The following is a 27,857-nucleotide window of genomic DNA, read 5'->3' as shown; positions in this document are numbered from 1 at the left end:
CTAAACCCTCAACAGCACCTCCCCCACCACCACCAACTCCATTACTACCTCCAGCACCTCCGTCACCACCTCCACCTCCACTAACCACCACCACCACAACCACAGTTTTAAGGGAAGTCAAGCCTTGCCGTGACTAACGCTGGCTGATGGGCCGTCATGTCTGCACCTTGCAGGGGAACGCTATAGGGGGAGAGATTGTGTGTGAGGGATTCAAGAGGAAGAAAGGCGTGGCGGGAAGAAAGATAAAACTGTGGTAAAGGATAGAAGGCAGGCCTATCTCCACCACTGACCTACATGTAGCTCTGATTAGGATGGTCTGTGGAGCACAGGGCGGAGGCTCAGAGCTTGAAATGTCTCTCTCTCTCTCTCTCTCTCTCTCTCTCTCTCTCTCTCTCTCTCTCTCTCTCTCTCTCTCTCTCTCTCTCTCTCTCTCTCTCTCTCTCTGTCTGTCACTCTCTGTCTCTCTCTGTCTCTGTCTGTCTGTCTGTCTTTGCTCACTAACCTTTTCCCTCTCTCGCTCCTTCATCCCTCTCTTTGATTTGCAACTTGCTCCCTACACTCAAGCCGTCTCTCTCTCTCTCTCTCTCTCTCTCTCTCTCTCTCTCTCTCTCTCTCTCTCTCTCTCTCTCTCTCTCCCATCGACTCCCTGTCCGCTCATCCATTCCTGCGCTCTCTTTACGTAATTGTATACCCACCCAGACCCCCCCTCTGGCCTTTCTTCTGGCGCTCCTCCCTTTCCCTCTGCCCCTTTCTCTCAGTCGGTCTCTCCCTCTTCTGTCGATTTTCAAGATGAGCAAAAGAGGGAAGAGAGAGAGACTGGTGTCCTCGGTGCAAAAAAAATGAATGAATAAATTTCCTCTCCGCTTTGACGAAGATTGCTTCGTGTTTTCTCATTTACAACCCACCATCTCTTCCCCCCCCCTTGCACCCCCGTCATCCACCACCCCACCTCTCAATCTGATCTACACTGAAAACATCCCCGCTCTACTTGCATACTCATGGTTTCCAAGGCTCAGGAAGGACATCAACGCCCAGCCTCACCCCTTGGGCCCAAGCACCGTATAACAATCAAGCCCTCCGTCGCCAAATGAGTTTCCCTCGCTCCTGAAAGAGCAAACGGGTCCTCACTTCCACTTTTCAACATTTCAACCGCCACCCAGGGGATCTTTTCGACACAAAAAAAACAAGTGACAGAAGAACGAAGAGCATCAAACGGAAACCGCTCAGCGTGATGCAAAACAACAGACGGGGCCAAGGTCTGGCCATCGCTCGCTGTCTCCTCCTCTGCTCCTCTGCGGAGACGCTGCCGCCGCCGCCGCCACCGCCTCCTCGCCAGTTTCCCGGCGGAAGACGGGAGCACAAACAGACCATTAACGCCAGCACCGGTCTCCGCTCACAGCGTGCTGTTGCGTGGGCCGCCGCCGCGGTGCGTCTGGGCGACCCACTGAAGGGAAATGGATGAATAAGACGCCTTCAAGACAAGCATCATCGGCTGAAAAGACCCCCTCTCTCTGCGCGGCGAGACGGATCACGCAATAGGCTGATAGGCTCCAGTCGAACCCAGCAATGCCTCCGTAGGGGATGATGGGAATAGGCCGCAGGGCGTCGACGGAACGGGAAACTTTGGATGACTATCTCTGCTTGGCTCTGTTTTTATTCTCGCCAACTCAATACTTTAAAATCAACGATTAGCCAAAGTGAACGCAATTGTTTTGTTAATTAAAAAACAAAGGGCAAGCCATCGGGACAATAATTTACAATTAAAGCGGTTCTGTTCATTGGAGCATCCGAATCCTCAGTCGTTAACGTTTCCCGTTTCGCCCGGCCCAGTGTGCCACCGCATCCGTGACTAGCGCCCGCTTGATAAGTCGTTAGCTTCTGGAGACAATGGTGACTGGCCCCGGCCTAATGCTCCCAGAGTGGTCAGAGGGCCCCTTAATCTGCCCCCCCCCCCCCCCCCCCCCCCCCTCACTCCCTTGCCATACTCATCCCCTTAGTCACTACTGCTGCTTGACCACAGGTCCTTGTTGTCCGAGAGGTTTGTCCGAAGAGCTGACACGTAATCTGGTTTAACCCCCGGAAAAGGGCCATTCATAGGGAAGCAGACCGCTCCTTTAAATCCACTTAGGGGCCGGCTGAAGTCAGATCATCATGATTGTCGTCCCCCGTGTCCTGTGTCTGTTGGTCGATGATTCGGGTTAGCGGAGAGAGGAGACGCACGGACAAACAACGTTCACATCGACCGGTGACTGGTCAGGTCAACACGGGTGTTATTGCGTGCCTTGCCTGGGATTGTCCATAGGTCAACAGACTTAAACAAAACACATCATACCCATAGTTGAATATGCAGAAGGTCGATAACCCTCTTTTTTGCAGGAATGACTTGAGAGCCACATTTCTCCTGTTAGCTTTGTGTAACGGAAGTCTGCCCGCCCGCCTGCATGTCAGCCTGAAAGCCCAAAGCAAATCTGTGGCTCTACTCTTTACCTGAAAGGTGTCAGTTTTCCTGGGGATGGGAGCCTTTGCAGGATAAAGGCACAGCTTGCCTTGCCTGTGCTCTAGACTTCACCGATTCGGTATCACCTACAAAGTTTTATCCCTTCAAACCCACCAACACCATTACCGCCACCAACACCACCACCACCTCCAACGCCTCACCCCTCCAGCCCCACACACCTCCATGGTGCAGAGATACCTTGATGAACTCAGGAACACGCACAAGTAGAATTGTTCTCTTCTCTGAAAACTCTCTGTTTGAGACGTGGCTGAGCTGAGGAGCAACGTCCTCCATGACGCTGATCCACTGGGTTAATAGTAGATGATGAACCCGCATGACAGCCAAACACACGCTGCCTTCGACTGCACCTGTAATCACAGAAGGAGGACTCACAGGTCAGTGTGTGTGGCCACTTATTGCAGCGATGTACCACAATCTTTGGGATGATGATGATGATGATGAGGAGGAGGACCTCACATTCTTGCACGGTCATTATGTGTAATACTGGAACCTCCGGGAATCTTTTCATGGTTTGAAAATGGCCGTCACAACAAATGTGAGACTGACTCATTAGCAATGGGCTGGCAGGGAATCAATGACAGTGAAATATTATCCCGACCTGCAATCCCGCAGCCATTAAGCGAGCGCTCTAATGTTGGCTCTCTCGGGAGGACCGGCTCGGTATTTACATAAGAACACTGTAGTCCAACCGCACCGGGCTGTGCTATCGGCCGATGTCAATTTACAACGCAGCCCCAGTGTACATCGGGGCCAAAGAGCGGATCAATGGTCGTGCTTTCAATGGAGGGCCCCCCCCCCCCAACGTCCTGACGGATGCGTCCAGGCCCCCAGACAGGACAGCCCAGAAACAGATCATCATACGTTTTAGTGGCGCCGGCCCCATCGCTCAAATCACAGTTTTCCTAACGGGGATATTATTCTCAAATGGATTTGTGAGGAGCTGTGTTCATGGTGTTGGGCTCCAGGTGAATATTTAATAGGTAAACACACTGGCGGGTTCAGTGGAGATAAAATGCTGAAACGGGCACGACGAAGACCCTCCGTATATTTTTTCCCTTTCACATCGCTGCTCATTCATCCCACCCACCATCCATTTCCAAAACATTTATTGCCTTCATAGAGAGAGGCGAGGAGCTAAAGGAAGATGAGTGGGAGAATCACTTTTTCAGGCCACAAAAATTGCCTCGAAAGGAAAAGTGCGAAAAAGGCATAAAAACACAGTTCCGTAGTGACATCAAAGCGTGGATGTGATTTCAGGTTTACTCTTTGTCCTCTGTGATTTCGTGAGCACCTCGTTGATTAGATGTTATTTGACTCACACGGATACTTAATTCCATTTCTTTACCCCCCTAAAGAAACTCTAAAAGTTTTATGTCCAATAACAACTCTGTTGTTTTTTTATTGGTATAACTTGGTGTTTTGTCACCAATAGAGTTATATTCAAAGATTGGGTAACCATTGTCCCAATTTATAGCTGCTGCCCTTACATCGCTCAGCAAGACCTAATTGGTTGTTTTTCTGGCAAAACCAATTATTTTCCTATAACATGGTCATTAGTGGCATAAAGATGCTGATCCACTTGCCTCAAACAGGACATCATGCTGGGAAGTTGTCATATATGTACTAACATAACCATAGCTACAATAAAATGCTACTATATTACACATGCATTTGTGAGAAGAATATTATACCATTAAATACACACTTCCTGTTCCTATAGACCGGTCTCTACTGGGTCCTAACCACGGGAAATGGGATATAAATTGAAGCTTTGTAAGTGGTGACAGTGGGGTCCAGCTTGGAAATCTAATTAAATGTTTGCATTGCTGGCTTGTAAACAATTCCGTATAGTTGCAGTCTGGTGCCCATTACTTATCACATCTGGTTCAGACCCGAGCCTGGCCTTAAGTGGATTCATCTGCCTTGGAACTCTAATCCCATCACTGAGGGGGACATTTTAGTCATGCAGAAACAAACATGGGCTATAAGTGGAAAAATGGATTTAAAGTAAGAAAATAACAATACATCTGCAAAAGTGTGCGGGCCGTTGAGAGCACGGCCAAGGTTGATTCCTAGTGTTGTCTGAAGTTGGTGTTCTTGGAAAATAAGTAACAACGGCTTGCGTTCCAGGATGTAAATAATGAGAAAAAGAAAGACGGAAATCCAAAGCAAGAACATAACATAACATAATCAGCACCCTTGTCTCATTGAAAGACTCCCAAATGCACACATTTCCCCTCCTTCTGTGGAGACAAAGCAGCTGAACAGGGCTGCAGACTGAAGCCACACCCACACACGTTCCACCCAGCGAGGTCATTGGATTACAACTCATTGCGAATGCTACGGGTGACCCATTTTTCACACAGATGTGCCAAGCCAAGGTGCAACCCATACTAGTATCAGGACCAGCGACTCCTACTGAGTGTGAAACATGCCCTCTGGTTTATTAATGACAAATATCCTTTGTATTTCACTATATTGCCCCAGGGAGTTTGTTTGTATGTATATGCGGGTGTGTGTGTGTGTGTGTGTGGGGGGGGGGGGGGGTATGTGTGTGTGTATGTGCTTGTTTGTGTATGTTTATTTGTTTGTGTGTGTGTGGTGGGATGGAACTGAAAAGGAGGATGGTATCACTTCACCTAAAATCAGGCAACACACAAACACAGCTTGCTCTCAAACATAGCATATTTTCCCCCGGATGTTAAAGCGAGGTCCTCCAGTCGTTTATAATCAGGCAGAGTGTTTGTTTTTGGTCGGGACGTGTGGATTGGAGGAGAAGGAGCTGTTACTGTGTTGTCCAACCAATTAAAGACTTTGGCATTAGTCTGTCCCAGTGTGAGTCTGCATTAACAGCCCCGCCGCTATCTGGCAGAACATCTGCTAGGAAGCGCTCCAAAACCAGAACCATAATACCCTGTCAGCGTCCAACCGCAGTCAATTCCTGCTTTTGTCTCTTTGTTGAAGAAGAAGCGAAGAGTGAGATGTGTGTTTTTACTCCCGCCCGTTTTACTTATTTTAATTTGCAAACTCTATTCATTCCACCTTTTTTTTAAATTGCACGTTAAAAGGTACCGCTTCCCATTCGGGATCCACGGAGGCTGAGTAACCACCATCAAACTAACGCACTAGGCACAATAACATCGCTCAAACTAATCCTCTTACTGTCAGACATAGTTTCCTCCCGAGCATCAGTCGAGCGCCAGGCCCGGTGTGCTCGCCGGGCAAAACGCGTGCCCCGATTGCCGCCGCTGCCACGGATCTGTTAACCCCCCCCCGTCATTTTACACCCCCCTTCCATTTACACGGCTTTGCGTCACTGTTTAAAAAAAAAACGCTTTAAAGACACATGTTAAATCAGTACCTGCGGCGGAGGCAATCAGCCCTGATTTTGTGCATGCCTGACATAGCCCTTGACAGTTGGCCAGCCCTCACTTTGGCTCTGAGAGCTGCAGCCAGGGTTGCCAGATTGGGCGGGGAAATCGGTCCCAATCTGGCAACGCTGGCTGCAAGCGACGGTGGTGGAGGAGGGTGGTGGTGGTGGTGGTGGAGTGGGGGGGAGGTGTGGGGTTGACAGAGGTAATAATTACCTTCCCAACCCATCTCTTTCCACACTTCCTTTCTCGCCGATCGACCAAAGACTTGCTTAATTTTAGCCGCCGTCGCTGACACATGCAGACAACGGTGTCTGACATGGATTAATTACCGTCTCTCCCGCGGCCACGGCTTTTTGAAGTGACAGCACCTTCACACGCATGTGCGCGCGCACACACACACACACACACACACACACACACACACACACACACACACACACACACACACACACACAATGAATTTCACCCCATCCTCATTGAGTGTGTAAGGCCGACCGTCCCTCCGTCTCTCACTCCCCCCCCCCCCCCCCCCCCCCCCAGTCCCCTCGAAATGCTCCACTATCTTCTCAGCGACACTCCCTCCCTCAATCCCCTGCCTCCTTTTTATCCCCTCCTCACCACTCCATCGCTCTTGAAGACCCACTCGGCTCCGCAGAGGCGATTGTGGGCCTACTCTGAGGCTCCCTGCTTTCCATCCCCTTTTCAGAACGCACCCTCTCTCGCCCCTCTCTCGCCCCTCTCTCTTCCCCTCTCTTGTCCCTTTCTCTCACGCTCTCTGTTCCCGTTCCACAATGCTTCAAACCGCGTGCAGAAATGGCACCGCCGGGGACATCTCCTTCTCCACCACAATTTCCTAGTGTAGATTGGAGTTGACAAGATAAAAAAAAATGCCAGAAAGAGTGAGAGAGCGAGAGGTAGCGAGAGAGAGGGGAGAGTGATTGAAGATTTCTTTCAGTCGTGCATCACCTGCAGAGCCCAACATTCACCCTGGGGACATTTTGTCGTTAGTGGAATTGTGATTGCACCTTCACTCCCTCTGAAGATGCCCTGCGGAGATGGTCAAAAGCAGAAAAACGTTCGAAGAGAAAGGCAGGACTGTTTCACCTTCTGCTTCCGGTTCCTGGGACGATCGCCGCTTGTTGTAAATGTGTTTTTCTGGTTTGATCTTGTGCAGCAAGAAATAGCTTTTGTCTTTTTAATTTATTTTTAGGGGGTGATTTCAGTTATTGTGTAATTCAATTGTAAACCGTTTAGATTTTAAATTTAAGTTAAGTTTCAACTGCATTATAAGGGCAAGTGGACGAGCATTCTGTGTCAGAGATGTAACACAAAAAAACAAGTATTTGATGATCTCTTCAGTTATCGGTTACGTATTTGGTATTATTGATGTTTCATTTGTTGACACTCTTTAACCCAGAACCGGTGATGCCAGACTCTGAGATTTTAAATCTCTACAAGCAAAGTGCGTGAACCGCTTGTCCACAGTGACAGTAACGGCAAAAGAGTGACTTTTAACGACATGGCTGTGAGTGAATTCTCTGCTCTCTACGAATGACTTAAAACACTCCCTCGGTTAGTGTCAGGCAAAACAAGTGAGGATACATTGAGAGGATTGTGAAATCAGGGTGGACCAACACAAAGTCAGCACTGTTGCTCCTGGCGTAATTGGAGGCACCACTTCAATTTCGGCGGCGCCAATTTCGGCGACTGCGAGGAAATGCCATGCTTACTCTCCCATTACTCGCATTCTCTACCGAAAACATCCTCGAAGACGGCGCACATTTTTATTCATCCCCTGCAACCCCTTGCTGACAAAAAAGTGTTTAGGATATCACATTCCTCTAAATTGGGAAAATATTAATAATTCTGCATTGTGAATAATGCAGTGCTGTAATGCTCATCCACTTAAAAGCAACATGCCGCCTCCGATAACAAAGGCCTTCCTACCAAACAACCAATGAGGATGCATGTGGGCGAGATAATTGCACTGGAGTCAGGCCCAGTGTGGGCAGGTATATTGTTAAGGGGGACCCTCATTAGGACACGAGTAAGCCCCATCCGCAAAGAAGAAAACATTAAATAATAATAAGTCACTCTGCAGGATAATTTAGCGGGCGAAATATAATAAATAAAAAAGCACATAATAAGCCCCTTGGTCCTGATTTTACTGCCACACCTCCAGACTAGAGCTAATGGGCTATCCCAAAGCTGTTTCAAGATCCCCCCCACACATCACACAAGAGTGTGGGTGGACCATCTAGGTAAAGATAGGTATAGGTATAGATAGGTAGTAGATTTATATCTATTTATACTCTTTGTTGTTCTTGTCATCTCTCTCAGTCAGTCCTCTCCATATCATTCTCAATCTCCAAGCCAGCCTCCCTATCTGTCTTCAGGGGCTTGCAGAGACAAGAGAGGGGTAAGAGATAAGGAAGGAATCACGTAGTATTTGAGCAATGCATTGTCCATTTACACTGTATTGTCCCGTCTCTCTGTTTGACTCTGTTGATAATGAGGGCTGAGCATAATGGCATCATTTTGTATTTCTCTTCCTTGTCTGGAAAAAAGGGTGTATAGCTTTATTTTTCTTCTATTTAACAAAGAAGTGTTCTCCCCCAAAACAAGCTCTCTGGCTCAGTCTTTATCCCTGCTTCCCCAGTGTCTTCAAGCCTTTATCTAGTCCCCTGAGACTTTTCTTTCTTTCTTTCTTTCTTTCCGTCTTTCTTTCTTTCTTTCTTTCTTTCTTTCTTTCTTTCTTTCTTTCTTTCATTCTTTCGTTCTCCTCCCCCTCTTCTCTCCCCTTCTTCAGCTCTGGACTTCATCTCAACAAGTTCTGCTATCTGTTTTTCTGGTCCCTCGGCCAGCGACTCAGCCTTGGGCCTCGTATTGTGTGGTTTGTCGTGTGGTGCAAGGGATTGCGGGAAGTCTCGCGTGTGGGTGGGGGCTTGCAGCGCTTGCAGAATGCCGGCCATACTACAAAAGTAGAATGGCCTGCAATCAGCCAATGCGATTGGACAATTGACATTCAGTGTGTAAAGGTGGACCATACGGACTCTTGAATTTAATTCCCTGTTTCTAAGCTCTTCCATCCACAACGTGGTAAATTCCCACAAGCAGCCACTAGAGATGACCCTGGGGGCAATGCCATGTATTCTTAATCACAAGACATTGCCTCCGGTCCAGCCGGGCCGTACTGCCTACCTGTGCATCTGATCGCCCTGTTCAGCTGTGATTGGCTTGGCCATTTCTAAAGAGGATCAGTGACCAATAGTGGGGCTCCTGTGTCAGTCACCGCCTTTGGAATGGCTGTGAAAAAGTCTTATTCTCTGCTTGCGCACCTGTAGTAATCTATGGCAATTTCTCTTATCCCATCTACATTTGTATTAACTCGATATATTGCCAAGGACTCTTTTGTCCCACTTGAGGGAGCGCAGTGATAAGCCTAATGAATTGGAGGGGGGGGGGGCACTGTTTCTGTGCAGCCATGGCGTCTAGTAAGGAGTAGAAGAGCCCCCCCCGCCCTACCCCACACTCAAAAACACAAACACCTCACTTGCATCCAAAAAGTCTTTGACAAGTCTGCATAAGAAGCAGGTAGAGAGGAGCGAAGCAGAGAGTGTGGCTCTGGTATTTTTTTTCTGAGAGAGAGAGAGCGAGAGAGAGAGAGAGAGAGAGAGAATATATATCTCTCTCGCCGTACGTCTGTCGAAGTCTGTTTGCTCAGCTTGTGTACCGACAGCAGCGTGATCCGAACTGCCAACAACATCTTTGTTAGATAGTTGACTTTTCTTTAAAGATGGTCAGAAAAGGACGCATTTCATGGTGTGCTGCAATTGATCTGTGATGACCCCAGGGGGAGCAAAGTATACAGCGAATTAGTGAGCTGTCACGTCAGTAGACATCAGCAACATAACCTATTTTTCTTTCCCATTCGCAACCCAAATATTGTTATCTTGTACCTACCGGCCTGCTTTGAGCCCGTCCCCCATTTCACCCGTCACATTTACATACTTAATGCATTTAAATATAATAACGTATCATCATAGCTTGCGTCAACGTCTATTCCAACCCAATCAACGAAAAATAGGGGAAAAGCCGATTAGGCTGAGCTGATCAACTGACATAAATATGCCTGTGGATCACCGCGGAGCTGATAGCAGGGCACCGAGGCGCAATGTTGACTCTGACTGGTGCAGGGGACGGGAGATAGCGCTGTCACATCCCCATCGCTTTCCTCACCCACCTCTCTCCCCGAGCCCCACACACAGACAAAACGAAGGCAACAAGGATTCAAGTCAAGGGAAACTGTTTTTTTCTTCCTTTACGCTTTTTCTTTTCCGTGCAACGCGGCTTACCGTCCATCAAGATTAAAAAATGTTAATGTTTTCCAAAGTGAAAATGCTAAATAAAAAACCTGGGGAACTTTCAATAACCTCTTTTCAATAAACCACAACACCGATACGGTCTTTCATGTTGTGCGGTTTTAATCCAGGTTTTATTATTTTGAAGGGTTGCTTGCTTGGTCTCCATACTTCTGAGGATATGTTTACCCGAAGAACTCTTATGATGGACCAACATGGTTTCTGTCCACTGTAATGACCCTGTCTGACCTGCTCTTTCTTCTGCCTTGCTAGGCCCAGTACCCGGACAAGGGGGAAATCGAGCTGTCATCCGATGACCTGCGATTGGTGCTAAGAGTGGAACGGAATCAGTAAGTACTCTTTGACAAATGACAGATCCGCCTTTTTATTTCAAACTTTAATAAGCTCTCGACTATCTTCCATGCATGGAGTAAACCGCAAGGCAGATTTTAAACCGTGAGACTGATTTTGACACAATTGACACAAAACCGCCCATGCTAACTGTGTTTGTTGTCGCTTTTTGGCATTTGTCAAAGTAACCTACATTGTGAGGATGCTGACAAAAGTAACAAGGAACAGTTTGCTGTTCTCGGGAAAACTATTGAGACGAATAGGCACAAGTCAACAACCCAGGCACAGCAAACCTTCAGCGTCTTACGTCGCAACTTTAGTCTCCCTACTCTGTACAATTTACTTCAAATAAGTCCAAATTAATAAATACCCTGCAATGATCCTGTGCAAAGGGTAGTTCTCTTATTGGACGTTACCTAAAAGATGAGGTAAGTTTTCATAGCGAATGCTAGGTCTCCGTAGCGGTATGAGTTTCGCCAATCAAATACCCCTATTAAAAGGGCCAGGCGTTAGGTCATCAGAATTGGACCGTCGTCCACCTGAGCTCATCTCTCACTCAACATATGTCGGTTCAACAGGGTTTCAACACAAGCCAGTGCAACATCGCACGGTGCATTTGATTAATACAAACCCAACTCTCGATCAAGGATCGGAATGCACTCAGTAACCAATCATAAATCTGCATTTTTTTATTTCAAGCACTTTTCTATGACGGCATGAAAAATGTATTCAATCACTGGGTCTACAACTCAGTATCAAAGCCCCCCCTCCCTCATATCTGCACTCGCAGCCGTTCCGTGATTGGGCGACACTAAGATACCGGAATCTCCCTCGAGGCTACGTGTTTATCTATGAATCAAACAATCCGTTTCATGTAAACCAAATGTAATTCAGGGCAGATACAGTTGAACATAATAGCATCACAAAATTAAAACGCTATCCCCAAGCCCTGCCGACTGGGCCATTTACTCCCTCTGAACAGATCCTGTGGTACAACTCCCAATTCAGATCTTAATCCGATCTTTTGGGAACAATATCGGTAATGTTTGTCGGTTGGTTTTGATTTGATTTAGCAAGCTGTGACACTCAGGACTCGGGACACACCCGGGAAAAGTGCAGCGGCCTCACTTCTCAGCGTGCTAAATCTTCATAAAGTAAAATATGTATGACAGTGCAAACCAAGTCAAATGGGTTTCCAGTGTATGGTCTTCTGTCTGGGTATTCCAGACTTCATCATGTCCCCCCGCAACAGACGTCTGACTGTCTGTCTTCATGGAGAATAGCTTTACATCCCTACTCCCACGTCGCTACTCCCTGGCCAACCGTCCGCGTCACGGCCAGTGACATCTGGGAGGCCTTGACACGCTTTCCCACTATCCTTCGGGCAGCAAACAAGCGAGATAGCAAAGGGACGTTATAAAAAGAGGAAAATAAGATGGAAATTGGAGGACGGGGGCACTGCAGAAGAGATAGCTGAAATTAATTATTTACCACCAAATAGCTTTTATCTTCTTGTGCATTTCTTATACGACGCCTTTTCCATTACCTCTTCAACGCTTTTTAATTAAACTCGGCCACCTGTAATGTCCGTCCCTTCTCTCTCTGAAATATATGCCTAGACACATATCTGCTTATGTCCTAAGGAGATTAAAATGACTTCTCGACAGCTGCCTCCTCATGAAATATCCTCAGATTAAAGATGGAGCAGATTGTTACGGAACGGGCACAAAGGCCCAAAGCGCCCGTCCCGTTACATGTGAAAGGTATCTCAAAGGCCTCTATTTGTTCTATAGGAACCACACACACTGCACTATTCTCCTCTCTTAAGTTTGGCACCTGCTGAGCATCTACCAAAGTACACTTCAGACTTCCACTCATCGCTCCTCTTGTGGTTCCTTTCTTCCTGAAGCGATGAGAGAGAGAGAGAGAGAGAGAGAGAGAGAGAGAGAGAGAGAGAGAGAGAGAGAGAACAATCAAGTTTTCTTTTTCAGCCCTGGGCCGGCAGGGCAATGTCATCCCCATGGAAACATAACCACGGCAACGCCAAACATTTGATTCCAGCCCCCCCCTCGTTCAAGGCTGAGCTTTAACTGCTTCCTATTTGCTGCTGCGGACAGGGGGCCTGGGACGGGGGAGACTGACGCTCCTCAGGGGCGGAAAAGAGAGAGGATGAGGCTAATCGGAATTAGCAGGCAGCTCCGCAGGGGGCGGCTGGTTCAAGGCCAGCAGAGGTTACCCTCCACCCCGCGATAACATCAAGACACGCTTAGCTCTGTCTCCCTGTCCTGCTCTCCTTTCCCTGTTCCTCTCTCTTGCTCTGTCCCCGTCTCTTGCTCTCCCTATGCTCTTTCGCTCTCTCACTCTCTCTATCTTCCTTTTGATCTCCTCGCTCTCGCTTGCGCACTCTCTCCCTCTCTCTCTCTCTCTCTCTCTCTCTCTCTCTCTCTCTCTCTCTCTCTCTCTCTCTCCTTCTCGCTCTCTCTCCCTCACTTTCTCTCTCTCTCTCTCTCTCTCCCTCTCTCTCTCTCTCTCTCTCTCTCTCTCTCTCCTTCTCGCTCTCTCTCTCCCTCACTTTCTCTCTCTCTCTCTCTCTCCCTCACTTTCTCTCTCTCTCTCTCTCTCTCCCTCTCTCTCTCTCTCTCTCTCTCTCTTTCTCTCTCTCTCACTCTCGTACTTCCACATTAGCAAAGGAGACGTGAGGAGACTCACAAGGTGGGAGCACTTAGCATGCTCGCGAGTCATTGAAGGTGGTGAGGAGGACATGTCTCTCCGCCACCTCCACCATGTCCACGGTGGGCCGATTATTTGGGGGTGGGCATGAACCCGTAAAGCCACACAGAGGACACTGTGTTAGGAGTAAGACCACAGGATCAGCCAATAATCCTTTGCTTACTTGATTTGGGAGAATGCCATGCGGTGATGTGCTGGCTGGTCTCCTTATAGAGGGACAGGGAGTTTACAGGCCCCCCATAAGCAGGTATTTGAACCATGCAGAGCCACAGGAATTTTAACCTTGTTTGTGGACAAGGACAACGGACAGACGTCTTCAGACACGTTTCCCCAACTCGAACATTCTTCGTTGTTGTTGTTTTTCCAAAGCCAAGGGGAAGTCGAGCCATGCATTGACATTGAGTCAGCATAGGGTCCGAGTTGTCTTGGAAACAGTGGCTTTTGGTTACAGAAAATAAATACAGGGAATTGATACGCTGACCGGGTTGATTGAGGTGGGATTGAGGGTGGAGGTGTCGGATTGGGAGAGCCAGCGTGGACGTCAGCGCAAGGGTTGAATAGAAACGAAAGGACGGAAAATAAATACGTCTTATTTTATTCAGCAGCGGTGGACCGGGAGGAGCCCTCGTGGTTCATGTTGCCTGGGCGATGGTCTGAGCGGCTGGACGTTGGCTTACATCACTCACTGTTTGTATTCGCTGCGGCAGTGAGTGTTTTTGTCCATACGGCACCGAAATATAGGTCAAAGTGTATCTGAGGGCTGAGCCAGGCCTGGGAGTGCTGAATGCAGCGGCTCTCTTGATGTGCTTCCGATCAGAGGGGGAGGCGCTCTCCGCACGCTGTACACAGACGACGAGTTAGGCTTTCTAGTTCACTTCACGCCTTTTCAGTTCTTTCTCCCTTTTTGAATGTGAAATGCGAATGTACCAAAGAGCAAGGGCATCTTAAGGGAGAGTTGGGGGGTGGGGGGTTGTGGTTGAGGAAACACTGGGCTAGTGTTGGGGAATGGAGTGGGTTTTCACTCTGATTAATAGACCCCTCAGATACCCCCCCAAACCCGCTATGCTCCGAGTGGAACATGGCTGGAGCTCCAAGAAAATAAGTAGGCCAGTAGGGGGAGAGAGATTGAGATAGATAGAGAGAACGAGAGAGCGAGGGAGAGAGGGAGAGAGGGAGAAAGGGAGAGAGAGAGAGAGACAGAGACGGAGAGGGAGAGGGAGAGGGAGAGAGAGAGACAGAGAGACAGAGAGAGTGTGGGTGTGGGGGGAGTTTTGGGGGAGGCATCGCTGGAATGCCAGCTGACGCAAGGCTGCGCAAATCTGTCCCCCTTTCCTCCCGCTGTATAATATCTGGGGCTGACGCGTGATCCAGTTGAAACAAGGGGGACGGGACCAAAACAAACTAACAGCCCATTCCGGTCGGATGACTCATCCGCTGAGGGTTTGGGGTCTGTTTGCGAGCCTCCTTTGAGCGGAGATAAAAGGGCGGCCGCTGCCTCGACGTCTGGAGACGTCAACTGCCTTGGATGGCTTTTGTGGCGCAACGCCACAAAAGGAACCTTTGTTGTCCTGCTGGTTAAATTGGCCCCCTAATAAAAGGGATTTTACTTTGCTGCAGCTAAAAGTTTGTACAAGAAAAGCGGAAGGTGAAAAACACACTGTACTGTGCTGTGTAACAATAAGCACTATTCTTTGAAGACTTTTTATTCTTGTGCTGCATCTTTGTAACTTTCTATCTGTGCGTGTGTGCCTGTGTGTGTGTGTGTGTGTGTCTCTGTGTGCGTGTGTCTGCATGTGCGTGTGTGTGTCTGTGCCTGCGTGCGTGTCTGTGTGTGTGTGTGTCTGTATTGGCGCGTGTGTGTGTGTGGTTGTGTGAGGCCAACCACTGGCCTCAGGGTTCATGGGATGAGGATATACGGGCTGTGACATCATGGGAGGCTATAAAGCTGTAAGGGTTTGATCAGGTAATACGCAAACACCGAAATAACGATGGGCAATGCTTTGATCACGCCATGAGAACCACAACCTCGGCTTGAGCTGCTCACATATCCTCCGCTGGAAGTCCAGGGCTGTAATCTCGACAAGCTTTTAATTAGGGCCCAAATCTGAGAGCTCAAAATCTTTCATTAAAGAAATATATTTTCTTTCATGAAAAAAAGCTTGGTTCAGTTGGAATATTTGAAAGCACCATCCTGGCAAACGGCTGGAATATTGGACCCCAGATATCCATTGACAAACGGGATGTGTTTTCTCCCCCCAGCACTTGGCTGAGATTCCACAGCACCTCTGCCATAATCGTTGATTAAAATCAATAATGAGCTTTGTCTCGTTAATCTGCCCTAATCCTGCCCTGGCTGCGAGTCAAAGCGAGAGTGGTTTCTCGGGGCTGGGGGGGGCATGCACAATCTGCCCATCTCCCCACACCGGGTGCTGCAAACGCTGAGGTGTGCAACCACTGATGCAACACCTGTATTGAGACGTGTCCACACACACACAAACACCCGCACACGCACACACACACACACACACACACACACACACACACACACACACACACACACACACACACACACACACACGAGAAACAAAATCAAAACCTCCATGTAGAGGTTTGAGTGAATTCTTCATTTCTTCAAAATTATTCACGTAACGTGTTGTTGAATTATAGCTGGCTGATGTTGCGTGACTTGGAAATTCAGTCGTAATATCTTCATAGTTACTTGTTCTGATACTTCAATCCCGTGTATTGGCACTTAAAAATAATGCCCCCATTCTTCTAAATGTAATTTGTGAGATCATCGATTGCAGTTTTGTGATTATATTGCCGATACTGATGCTGTTTCTGACTTAAGATGGATGGATTTGACTTTGAAATGTAGCGAATAGGAAAAGTAGTTTTTTCAAATCGGCAATGTGTTTCCTTTCCTGTATTACATATGCATTATAAACACAGAGAGCCACAACACTTTGAGATAATGTCAAAAAAGGATGACTCAGTGCCTATTAATATCATGTGCACTGCACATTAATTAATTTGTTTTAAGGCACCGGAAAGTCAATGATGCAATTTAACAAGATCAAAAAACATTGTTATGGGTGTACCCCGGTGGCTCACCAGGTAGAGCGAGTACCAATTACCATTAAGGCTTAATCCCCATCGCAGCGACCCGGGTTCGATTCCAGCCTGTGGTCCTTTGCTGCATGTCCTCCCCTCTCTCTCCCATACCTTCCTGTCTATCTCACTCTATAATAAAGCATACAAATGCAAAAATAAATCTTTAAAAGAACGTTGTGGTGGACGGGAGGTGGGCATGTTGCATTCATACCAAATCACTCACCCTCATGACCCAGCGTCGCTCTGCAACCAAGGGTCTGACCGGGCCCTGGCTCCGGCGGAATAGAAAGGACCTTTGGAAAAGTTTTGAAAAGCCACAAGGTTGGCTCCGTGGCTACGGGGGTTTGGCTGAACAGAGAGGTGAGCGCGGAGAAGGAGGCGAGGTAGATGCAGGGAGTAGAACGAGGGAGAGGGGGAGAGAGGCAGTGGGAGAGAGGGAGAGGAAGAGGGAGAGGAAGAGAGGGGTAGAGAGAGAGATGGAGAGAGAGAGAGAGGGAGAGAGGGGGAGAGAGAGAGAGAGAGAGGGCAATGGGGAGAGGGAGAGAGGAAGAGAGGGGGAAAGAGAGAGAGAGAGGGAGAGGAAGAGGGAGAGCGGAAGAGGGAGAGAGGGAGAGGGAGAGGGGGAGACAGAGAGAGAGAGTGGGAGAGAGGAAGAGGGAGAGAGGGAGATGGGGAGAGGGAGAGAGGGAGAGGGAGAGAGGGGGAGAGAGAGAGAGAGAGAGAGAGAGGGGAAGCGTGGACGATTACAGCAGAGCAGAGCGGAAACACAGGTGCGTGCGGGGCGGTGGGCGAGCCGGGTCACTCAGCCCCCAGCGGGACCGGTGTGCTGCCTGCGGAGACCCCCTCCGAGCCCGTTCCTGTTTACAGAGCCTGAAGGGCAAACTATGCACAGCGAGGCCGGTCCCGCTGAAACCACGGGGAATAAGTGAGGCACGGCGCCGCACCGAATAGCAATGTCGTTTCCGTGAAGTGATAGTGCAAGTGGTAAAGTGCTGAACAACAAGCCGGCTGAGCGATGAAGCTCATAAACAAATTTGATTTTTTACTTTATCCACGCAAACACGGATATACGTATGTACGCACACACTGAAGTACACAACCTTTCAGTCTTTTTTATTTTGTTTTAAACGTCTCCGAAGGCAACACAGGTCCGTCGGTCTAAGGTCTGACCGTCCCGACGATGTTCTTGTTGCAAAGTGCAGGAACCTGTCTTGAAGGTGACATATTATACCACCAGGTGCGAGTGTGTTTAGCCGTCACAAGCCGTTTTGAAAATCTGCCTCTTCTGACCTCACAATTGGGCGTGTCCACCTAGATGTGTGCTGGATGGATCAATCTACCAGCCTATCCAGTGGACTGTAGCAAACGTTGCTCATCCACTGTATCCGTCAAACATCTAGGTGGACACTCCCACCTGTGATGTCAGAAGAGGCAGATTTTCAAAACGGCTTGTAACGGCTAATCACACCCACACCTGGTGGTATAATGGGTCACCTTTAAGCCTCTCGTGTTGTTCCGCGCCGCACCTGCTCAGTGGAGAACGACCAGCAGCAGCTACAGTCTGCCACTTTGAATCCCTTCCTCTACGGCCCTGGATGTCTTCCTTCCAACCGCCGGCACCCGCAGCAATGACTCAGCCAATCAGATCGGCGGCGTCGTTAGCATAATTATTGGAATCAGCTGTGACAGTGCATTGTCGGGAACTAACACAGCCCGCTCCACGGAGTCGCCGACGCGCGACAGGAGCGAACCTGACTGTTGTAAATCATTTCTCCCTCGGCGTGTCTTCAAAGACGCCCGCGCAAAATGTTAAATGAAACACATGATGCCGAAAAGCGTGAACTGTAACAAACACTTGCCCCCCCCCCCCCAGCGGCGAGCGAGGTCGTGAGGCTGACCGTGTGTCACGTCGGGGCCTCGCTTCACAGTGTGGTGGCAAGCCGCGAACGCCTGTCGGGTCCCCACTCGACAAACACAGCGAGCAAGCACACGCACACAGGCAAACATGCAAGCAGAGACACAGATGCAAACAGGCACACACACACACACACACACACACACAAAGACACAGTCACACACACACACACACACACACACGCACACATGCACACACACAGGCACAAACAGGTACGCACAGGCACAAACACGCACGCACGCACACCCACACATATAAACACGCACGCACATAGGCACAAACACGCACACACAAACACACACAAAGACTCACATACACGCAGGCGTTGTGTTTGTTGTCGGTGGTCAGATTTCTCTCAGCTGGGGCTTTCAAGGTCCTGACTGTGTGTACTTGTGAAAGTGTACTTGTGAAACCCTAGTGGTTGTCCTTCACCTTGTTTGTGGTGTGATGGTTTTGTTGGATACGATGCAGGCTGCCAGACAGTTTAAAAGGTTGTGGCCACTATGCATTTGTACTGCGTAATGTGTAGTATACACATTTTTGTAAACATTTACAAATACAAAATGACCCTTTTGCAGCGTAGACATATCCTATCTACTTAGTATACAAAAGTAATCATTCATTCCGATTGGTGAAACCAGCCAAGGATAACATCAGACTATGGGCTGTACTCTTGTTTGTATGAGTTATCTGTTTGTATATTCTAAGTTGCTTACCAAGCACATGGATTCATGCACCCTCTATCTGCTGCAGGTAAGACTCGAAAGTTTTTTGGAAAACAAACCGTCCAGCAACAACAACAACAACATCAACAATGACAACAAACGACAACGTCCCCTCCCACTCGGCCCCCTTGCTACGGCGCTGCATTTCGCGCATCGCTGATTGACAGGCGTGATGGATTCCCTGGACCAATCAGGGAAGAGTAGCCCTGATTGGTTAGGAATAAGCTGGTAAATCCTAAACCTTACCTACAGTACCTTTAAATGAGGCTCTTGCTCTTGGTCTTGAGAATAGAGGAGAGAAAATCGGATAATTACACCATCTCTCCCTTCGTACTACGGACACATAAATTATTTAGCACAAGAACAAATTACGTGTCCGCGAATTGTATTTCTATAAATCTTTCATACACGAATGCAAACATAGAGCAGGGTAGATTTGCTAAGCCTCCCTTCTCGACGATACCTTTCTCCCAGGTTATAGTTTGTTTGGTTGGTTGTTAGCTTATCTCCCCCTCCCCCCCACCCCTTCCAGCTTGGAGCCGTGCCCTGGCCTTCCCTCCCTACCCCCACCCTTTCAACGTCCTGATGAATGCTTATCTGTCTCTTCCACAACATGTTGGCTTCTCCGTCCTCACAGACCCAGAGACCAGCCAGCAGCTCCTAATTACACAACTCCTCCCCCCGGCCGCGAAGCTCTGAGCACCTTGCGAGTTTTCCTCCTCCTCGAGTTTCGGTTGATAAAGCACTGCTGCGTTTCCGTCCCAGTTAAGCACAGCGTGATTTGTTGTTTGCTCTTCAATGAATGGATGACTTTATAGATCTATTTTTTTCGGGTTCAGTCGTAAAAAAAAAGATAAAAACAACCTAAACAAATCAACCTAGGAAGAGCTTTTACTGGTCTTTGGAGGATTCATCCCCCTGCACACTAGACGTCAACAATGTGCCTCTTTCTGACCGTGTTCAGATACTATACCTGGTGCAGATGTCTGACCATGTAAAGATATGATGCAGATCTACTATGCTCTACATATAACACTGTATAGATGGTAAACCTGCTGGAGATGTCTGACCATGTAATGATATGATACAGATTATACTACAGTATACTCTACACATACAACTATCATAGCCTTTCCAGTTGTCTTCTATTATCACGTAAAAAAGGCTTGGTTTAGCATTGAAACAGCTCTGTGTAGAACTCAATAGCACCCTGGTGGACCACAAAAGATAAAGTATTTACTGTATAAGTGAGTGTGTCTCCTTTTCCCTCCTCTTGCCCCGTCCTCTCTGCTGTTGGTCCAAATTATCCCATTGGATGCATTGACAGGATGACAGGATAGTTAGCTCTATCAAATCTCTCTCTCTCTCTCTCTCTCGCTCTCTCTCTCTCTCTGTCTCTCTCTCTCGCTGTTTGTGTGAATGATGCAATGAGTAACCAGCGTGGCTCGTCTTGCATTTCAAGACCCCCCCACCCCCTCGCTGTCTTTGGCTCGCCTCATTTTCCCGCCCGTCAGCCGGAGCTTTGCATCAAGCGCGCCGCCCACTGTGATCTCCGCCACACCTCTTCTTCATCAAGAGTTCCGCGCCGTTTGTAGTCCGTCGTACCCCCCCCCCCCCCGTTAGAGGGAGAGGAGAGGAGACCAGGGGGCAGGCCCGGCTGCTAACTAGAGGAAACGCATCGTTTTGGAATGAGGCCCATTTGGGAGGTCGCCCTGATGGGGGTGGTGTGGGTGGAGGGTTAGGGCAAACTTGAGGCTGTGTGTGTGTGTGTGTGTGTGTGTGTGTGTGTGCGTGTGTGTTGACTGGGGGTTGGGTATTAAACATGGGTATGATTTTGACGGTCTGAAAGAGTTCAGCGAGTTGAACGACCACAGATGGTCACATTTAGGATCTGGCAAACTGCATGAGAAAATAGAAGAAAGTATGTGTGTGTGCGTGTGTTTTTGTGCGGGGGTGGGAGGTTGGGGGTTGGGTTTGGGGGTGTTTATGTGTAAAATTGTTTCCTACACTCGGTCACTAGGTCATTGGGAACACACACACACACACACACACACACACACACACGCACACACACAAAATCCATGACAGGATGCAAACACACTGTAGACGCAGTGTATGTGAGCCAGCGCTTGGCAGCAGGTCTATAGACATAACCAGCAGCTGGTCCGTCTCTGTCCAGGCCCATTACATCTGCCCCAGCCGCTATTGCAGGACGGAGTATCAACAAAAGAGGAAAGATCCCATTATAGATCAGTCTGCTTAGGCTCCTTTATTATAGTGTGTGTGTATATTGAAGGGGGGGGGGGGGGGGGAGGCAGGAAAGGAGTAGATATTTCACAATGTAAACATAACACGTTATTACTACCGTATCAGAGGATGACCAGGTGACCCGCAATGTCCACGCCAAAACCAATAAGGCCTATCAATCACACCGCAAAGGCGTGCATTGCAAAGACCCAAACAGCGGCGTCAACAACTTATCGAGGCGGTTGGTGCCTGCCCACCCCCCTTGCCCCGCTCATATTTTTCCCGAAAAAACATTTGAACGGTGCTGAAATGCAAAAGAAGCGGGAATGAATGAGACAAATTAGAATTAGAGATCCACATCGCTGGGGTTTGCAGCTGACGTCCACATCTCTCCTGCGTTCATCGCCCACCTTGTAGGAAACAAGCATTTTCTTTCCCACCCCGCTTCAAAGTTAGAATTCATTTTAAATCCTTTATTTTTTATTCTGCTGGGCAATTGCTATTTATGGACTGCTTAACAAAGAGGGCCCCGAAGCCGGGGTAAAACATATTGAGTCCATTACCATTAAATGTTATTATTCTGCTCTGTGTGAGTTAGTTATGATTGATCAGACATGTTCGACAGCAACGCCAAACCCAGGATCACATTTCTCCTGGCATCAAGCCGCCCCGGTCTTGTTTATTAATTTATTGGCGGGATCTTGAATATCACGAAAGAAAAGCACAGTCAACCGGCTTACCCATTTTTTGATCATTTATTTTTCCAGGCGTTTTGTTATTTTTGGATACCCGAGGAAAATTTTGGAGAAGTGAGTGAACAACACGTGATTCTTCAAGCCCGCAAGACACAGCCACAGAAATACATTTTGGGGAGGATTTGGTTGTTGTTGTTGTTGTTGTTTACCATGACTTTCTGCCGTTTTCAGTCAGCTCAAGTGTTATCACGGGCCAAATAGACGGCATTACCCTGTGTGCCCCTGATCTGCTGAGCTAATGCCAGGAGAGAGGGAGAGAACTGTCTCACACTTCTCTGTTCTTTAACAATGTTTTTATTCTTTATGGTGCTGCATGCAGCGCGCTAGGGGAAGCCGGATCACTCTCCTGCTCCCTTTCTCCCTCTCATCCCTCTCTCTCTATCCGTCATTCTCTCTCTCATCCCTCTCGCTAGCCCTTGATCACTCTTCTGTCTCTCGCCCTCTTTCTCTATCTTTCTGTCTCTCTATCTCTCTTCCTCCCTTTCTCTATTTCTCTCCCGCTCTCTCTATCCCTCGTTCTCTATCATCCCTCTCTCTATCCCTCCTTCACTTCTCTTTCTCTCCCTCTTTCTCTATCATTCTGTTCCTCTCGACCTCTCTCTCTTCCTCTGTCTCTCTCTCAATCGCTCTTTTTCTCTCTTTCTCTCTCTTTCTCCCTTTAACTCTCCTTTTCTACCTCCATCCCTTAATCTCCCTCTCTTGTGTCTGGTCTTCAGACATCTGTGATTGTAAATACAGGCTTTGCAGCAGCCCATAATTCCAATTTTAACGATAGTTGAGACTCTATCCTTTTTTTTATTGAAGTCAATGTGACAGTACTTTATTTTTAAGGGAGGCTTTGTTTGTAGGCAATTGCAACAGAAAAGCTCACTTCGATTTTTAGGCATTTCATTGTTGCTCAAGGAAGAATAGGTTCTGTTATTTTACCAGAATCGTGTTACTGTCACTCTTGTTTTGTACTTTTTAGTCCAGCTTGTATGGCTTTTCAATTCGTCCCAGGAGAGCCATAGAAGCATGCAAAAGAGCGGCCTAAAAAGCACTACAAAAATGCCTTGAAAATTACATTCCCGTCTCATTCATTTGACATAATCACTCAATAATTGATTGTCAATAACCTGACTTCAATAGGCTAATGTTTGGTTCTTTTCCAAACCATTAATTTGTACCCATAAGGAAAGCCCAATAGCTGAATAAAGTGAGACTATTTTAATAAAATAAATGACTAAACAAGAAGAAAAATTTGGAAAATATCAGAAGGGGGGATTGGTTTCACTTGCGTTTCCCTAAGTGAATTATACAGCGTTCTAACACAGCAACATATTGAGTCATGTTTTAATAGTGACAGAGAGAAAGCTGTTATTATCGAGTCTAGACAGAAAGATTTAATAGTGTAGCCTAAAAGTGATAGCTTTAATAGATCTGGAGGATTATCAAGCACTTCTTGACATGTCTCCTGTCATTCTGTTGTTCTGGTTTGAAATACATTTGGATCAGCTACGATAAAGACAGAAAACCTTCATTGTTATTATATGAACTCTGCATTCAAATTTTGTTCAAAGTTATTTATACAGATATACTTATCAAATCAGGATTCTGTCATGTTTATGTTATCACCTTGACAATGCTTCTGTTGTGCACCTTTTTGTTTCAGTCCTCAGAGTTTGTGAAATACATCACCCATCCACACAACTGTAGCCTGAGTGAGATGGAAGCCATGTATGCAAAGTTCTGCTGTCGTATTTCCCTCTCAAACATGACATCATCCACTCATTAGTGGGCAAATTATATCGGCCAAGCTAAAACCCTTTTTGGATTCAGCTTTTGTGAAGGCAAGAAACACAGAACAACAACGGATGCACGGCGTTCTGTACCTTTTTATTTCTGTTGAGCCATGACCTCAGCCGTGCACTAGCGTAGGAGAGTGAGGTGAGAGATGAGTGGGCGGGTGAGAGTGTGTGTGTGTGTGTGTGTGTGTGTGTGTGTGTGTGTGCGACTTTGCGGAACGCGGTGGTGGCCTCGTAGTTACTCACTTCTCGAAAGTTGCAGTTGATTTGCTGCTCGGCAACAAACACAGCACAACAGCACAACAGCCCAGCCCGCCACCAACTGACACCATTCTTTTTTAATGAGAGAAGGAGGCTCGACTCTGGCTCAGCCCAGCTGGAGGGAACCAACAGAAGGAGGTCACCATGGCGACAGGGGGGGGGGGGGGTTGGTGGTGGCTGACGGCAAGGTTGAAGCGACACCGACAGACACTCTGCGGTGTGGTAACACTCCAGTTCCCCCCTATGTTAAACCACATTTTAAATACTCTCTCAGTGGTTATGGCTAAAGCATAATCAGCTAGGTTCATAATGGTAGACAAGGGAAACAATTATTTCAGTTTTACAACCAATACACAACCTATTTTACTGTACAAGCAAAGCATGCAAACATTTTACCTCCATTGCTCAGAATATGTACAGAATATGACTTATTGTCACTTTAACTTGTTTCCATAACCACCATGATTTACCACACTACCCATGAGTCTTATCCCCAAGTTCGCATAAGCGAATGTCATTGGGTATTACGCAGGTTAAACGCAGCGCAGCAAAGTTTGCCGAGCTTAGCGTTCCAGGAACACATCGCGGGAGGCTCCTTAATTATGGAGGGGTGTTATGAGATGGCACGACGGTTCTGCTGTATATGTGCTTCAACTTTGTTTTCTGCAGAATAACATTTGACACGCATAAACCAGTAGATTGATGGGTAGACATCAATTTGGCCTACTTTATTCTTCCCCAAGGGGAATTGGTCGTTACAGTGGCAGAATAAAACTAAGCATCGATATGAGACAATGTAAAACTATGAATAGGAAATAAACAATAAGATAAAAAATAAAATGACTGTGTGTTTGTACTTACCGTTCGTGTGTTGCAGTAATATAGTATGGTATAGTAGTGATTAAGTACAGAGGTACTAGCTAGTACTAGTACCAGATTGATACATTGAGTCCACCGTTGGAGAGGGTAAAAAGTACACACCTGCACTCCAGATGGATGGTTACACTCCAGGAATAAAATATTAGTTTCCTGGCTGATTTTTTTTGTTGATAAGGTCTAGTTCATTGTTTGTTTCACACCTTGTTGTTAATGAAAATATACCGGATGAATCAGTTAGTTGATTCTAATCACCCAAAGTTGATTCTAATCACATTATACTACAATGATACTAGAAGTCATCTTACCCACAAAGTTAGTTGTGTACAACGTTTGATATTTGAGTTGTACTCCTCTTGGATTGTTACGTCAGAATCCATGACCCTCCAATATAGCTCCTGCCACTTTGTAACTCTTATTGTTCATGGCAACAGGACAGAAGTGCAGATTTCAGAAATTCTTCATTTATTGAATTATTTTAGAAAATGTATGAATTACTGTTTAGATTTTCTCCTTGAACTGAAGTGAGCATTGGAGAGGGGCAGGCAGATGCCTCACGCCCTTTCCTTTACTTTCTTAGTCATAACTGAAGTCCCAAGGGGCGGCATTAAGCTGACAACATGATACTCCTGAAAACATTGAGGGTTTTGCTGTGCACTCGACATCCACTACAACACGGCAATGAAACGACAACAATCCAAGACAGCGCTACAATAGCTACCAGGATTGGTCTGTGTCCCTGACCGAGGGATCTTATCGTTTCCTCTTTAAAATCTTTCTGCGTTTGTCTTTACATTTGAACAGAAGAGAGAGCAATTGGGCTTTTTCGCTGCGTTGAGCCAAACCAATCCAATCCAAGCCTGTTATTCATGCTTCCTCCAGAGTCCTGAGGAGCAACAAATCAAACCTGAAGAGGTGCACGGTCAAACTTCGCGCACACACGCCTACGCCATGTTTAATTTCAACGGAATCGCACGCTTACACACACACACACACACGGGCGCGCACACACGCACGCGCGCTCATGCTCACACACACACACACACATTGTTGGTTCACCCCTGTACCGTTTTGAGAGATAATTATGATTTTATTTTAGATTTTGTAGCATGTCTTAAGACTCTGGTAAGATGACACAGAGTAAGTCCACTGCTACCACACCGGCTTGCTTTGGGAGCGTTAGGGAGGAAAATCCCCATCCGTGGGGATTACGTGGGAACGTACACGGATCAGCAGCATTTTCAATTGAAATGGAGAAGGGAGGGGGAAGCCGGGGTTGTCTTGGGTGACCTTTCGGTCCAGCCCGGAGGAATGAGACTCAGGCTCCCGGAGAACCTGCCGGAATGTGACATTTGACGTGTGTGTTTCGCAGTCCGCGCTGTGTGTTTTAATCTCAGCCTTCCTGGGAAGGAAGGGATTGAATTGGACGGGACTGAGGAGCCATGATGGCGGTATCACGCTCTCTCTCTCGCTCTCACATTCTCTCCCTCTCTCTCTCTCTCTCTCTCCTTCTCCCTCTCTCTCTCTCTCTCCTTTTCTCTATCCTTCTCTCTCTCTTTTTCTCTCTCCTTCTTCCTCTCTCTCTCTCTCTCTCTCTCCTTCTCCCTCTCTCTCTCTCTCTCTCACTCGCTCTCTCTCTCTCCTTCTCTCTCTCTCTCTCTCTCTCTCTCACTCACTCTCTCTTGCTCCCTCTGTCTAAAATGGTTTCTGGGTACAGAAATTAATTTCATCCACGGAGCGCTTCACGGCGGGGCTCTGAGATGAACTGTGGTGCGAGCCTATTGCTGCCCACCTGGTCAATTCTGCCTTCATTCTTTGATTTTCAAAGCAACGCAAATTGAGTGCGAATGTGAGAGCGAGATGGATTATGATCCATTACGGACCCCCAAATGAATGGTACATAGGGCCCCGGGGCCACAAGGAAACTGGACCACTTTTTCTTTTTTTTCCCTCTGTCTCGCTCTCATACACGCACAAACAAACAAACACATGCACATACAAACACTCACACACCCAGACAGACATACAGACATAAACAGAAACACACACATACACACACACACACACACACACAGACGCATACACGAACACTCACACATACAAACACACACACAAGCATGCACACACACACACACACACACACACAGATGCAAACACAATCACACTCACACATACAAACACACACACACACACACACACACACACACACACACACAGATGCAAACACAATCACACTCACACATACAAACACACGCACAAGCACGCACGCACGCACAATCACACTGACACTCATACACACACACACACACACACACACACACAGACACACTAACAACCCCCCCCCCCCCCACACACACAGAGCAGATGATGAGGCGCTAGGAAGACACGCGATGCCGTGTCGGCGCTGACACCGCCGCTGCCCGCCCAGGGAAGCCCTGGCATTTGACGTCCCGGTGCTTTGTACGGCGGGATGACAAATGCCACGGATACCCATCCTGCTGGCTGACACATCTTTGTGGTAAAAGGTGACCTTTTCAGAGGCATCACACAGCCCCCCTCCCTCTCCCCCCCCCTTCTTCCTGGGTGCCATAGCCCCCCCTCCCCCCCCCTCCCCCCCCCCCCCTTGTGTGTGTGTGTGTGTGTGTGTGTCTGTGTTTGTGTGTGTGTGTGCATGCGGGGGGAGACGGATGATGTGTATGCGTGTGCGTGTGTGCGTGTATAGGGTGTGTGCGTGTGCGATTGTGGTTGCGTGCATGTGTGTGTGTGTGTGTGTGTGTGTGCGTGTGTGTGTGTGTGCTCCTGCAGCGGGGGAGATGTGTGGTACGCAGGAGATAGGTCAGTGGACA

The 27,857-nt window shown here is 47.7% G+C and overlaps 1 protein-coding gene across 1 annotated transcript in view; it reads left to right on the top strand.

Annotated features, from left to right (window-relative positions):
• The window catches only part of adam19a (ADAM metallopeptidase domain 19a), a 110,951-nt gene that overhangs the window by 30,645 nt on the left and 52,449 nt on the right, over positions 1–27,857 (top strand). Inside the window, exon 3 of the mRNA XM_079757612.1 lies at positions 10,527–10,603. Coding sequence (XP_079613738.1) covers positions 10,527–10,603 — 77 coding nt within the window. The remainder of the gene's footprint in view (positions 1–10,526; positions 10,604–27,857) is intronic.

The sequence above is a fragment of the Pollachius pollachius genome (genome assembly GCF_949987615.1).
Source record: "Pollachius pollachius genome assembly, chromosome: 20".
NCBI lineage: Eukaryota > Metazoa > Chordata > Actinopteri > Gadiformes > Gadidae > Pollachius > Pollachius pollachius.
This window is presented reverse-complemented; position numbering and strand designations above follow the sequence as displayed.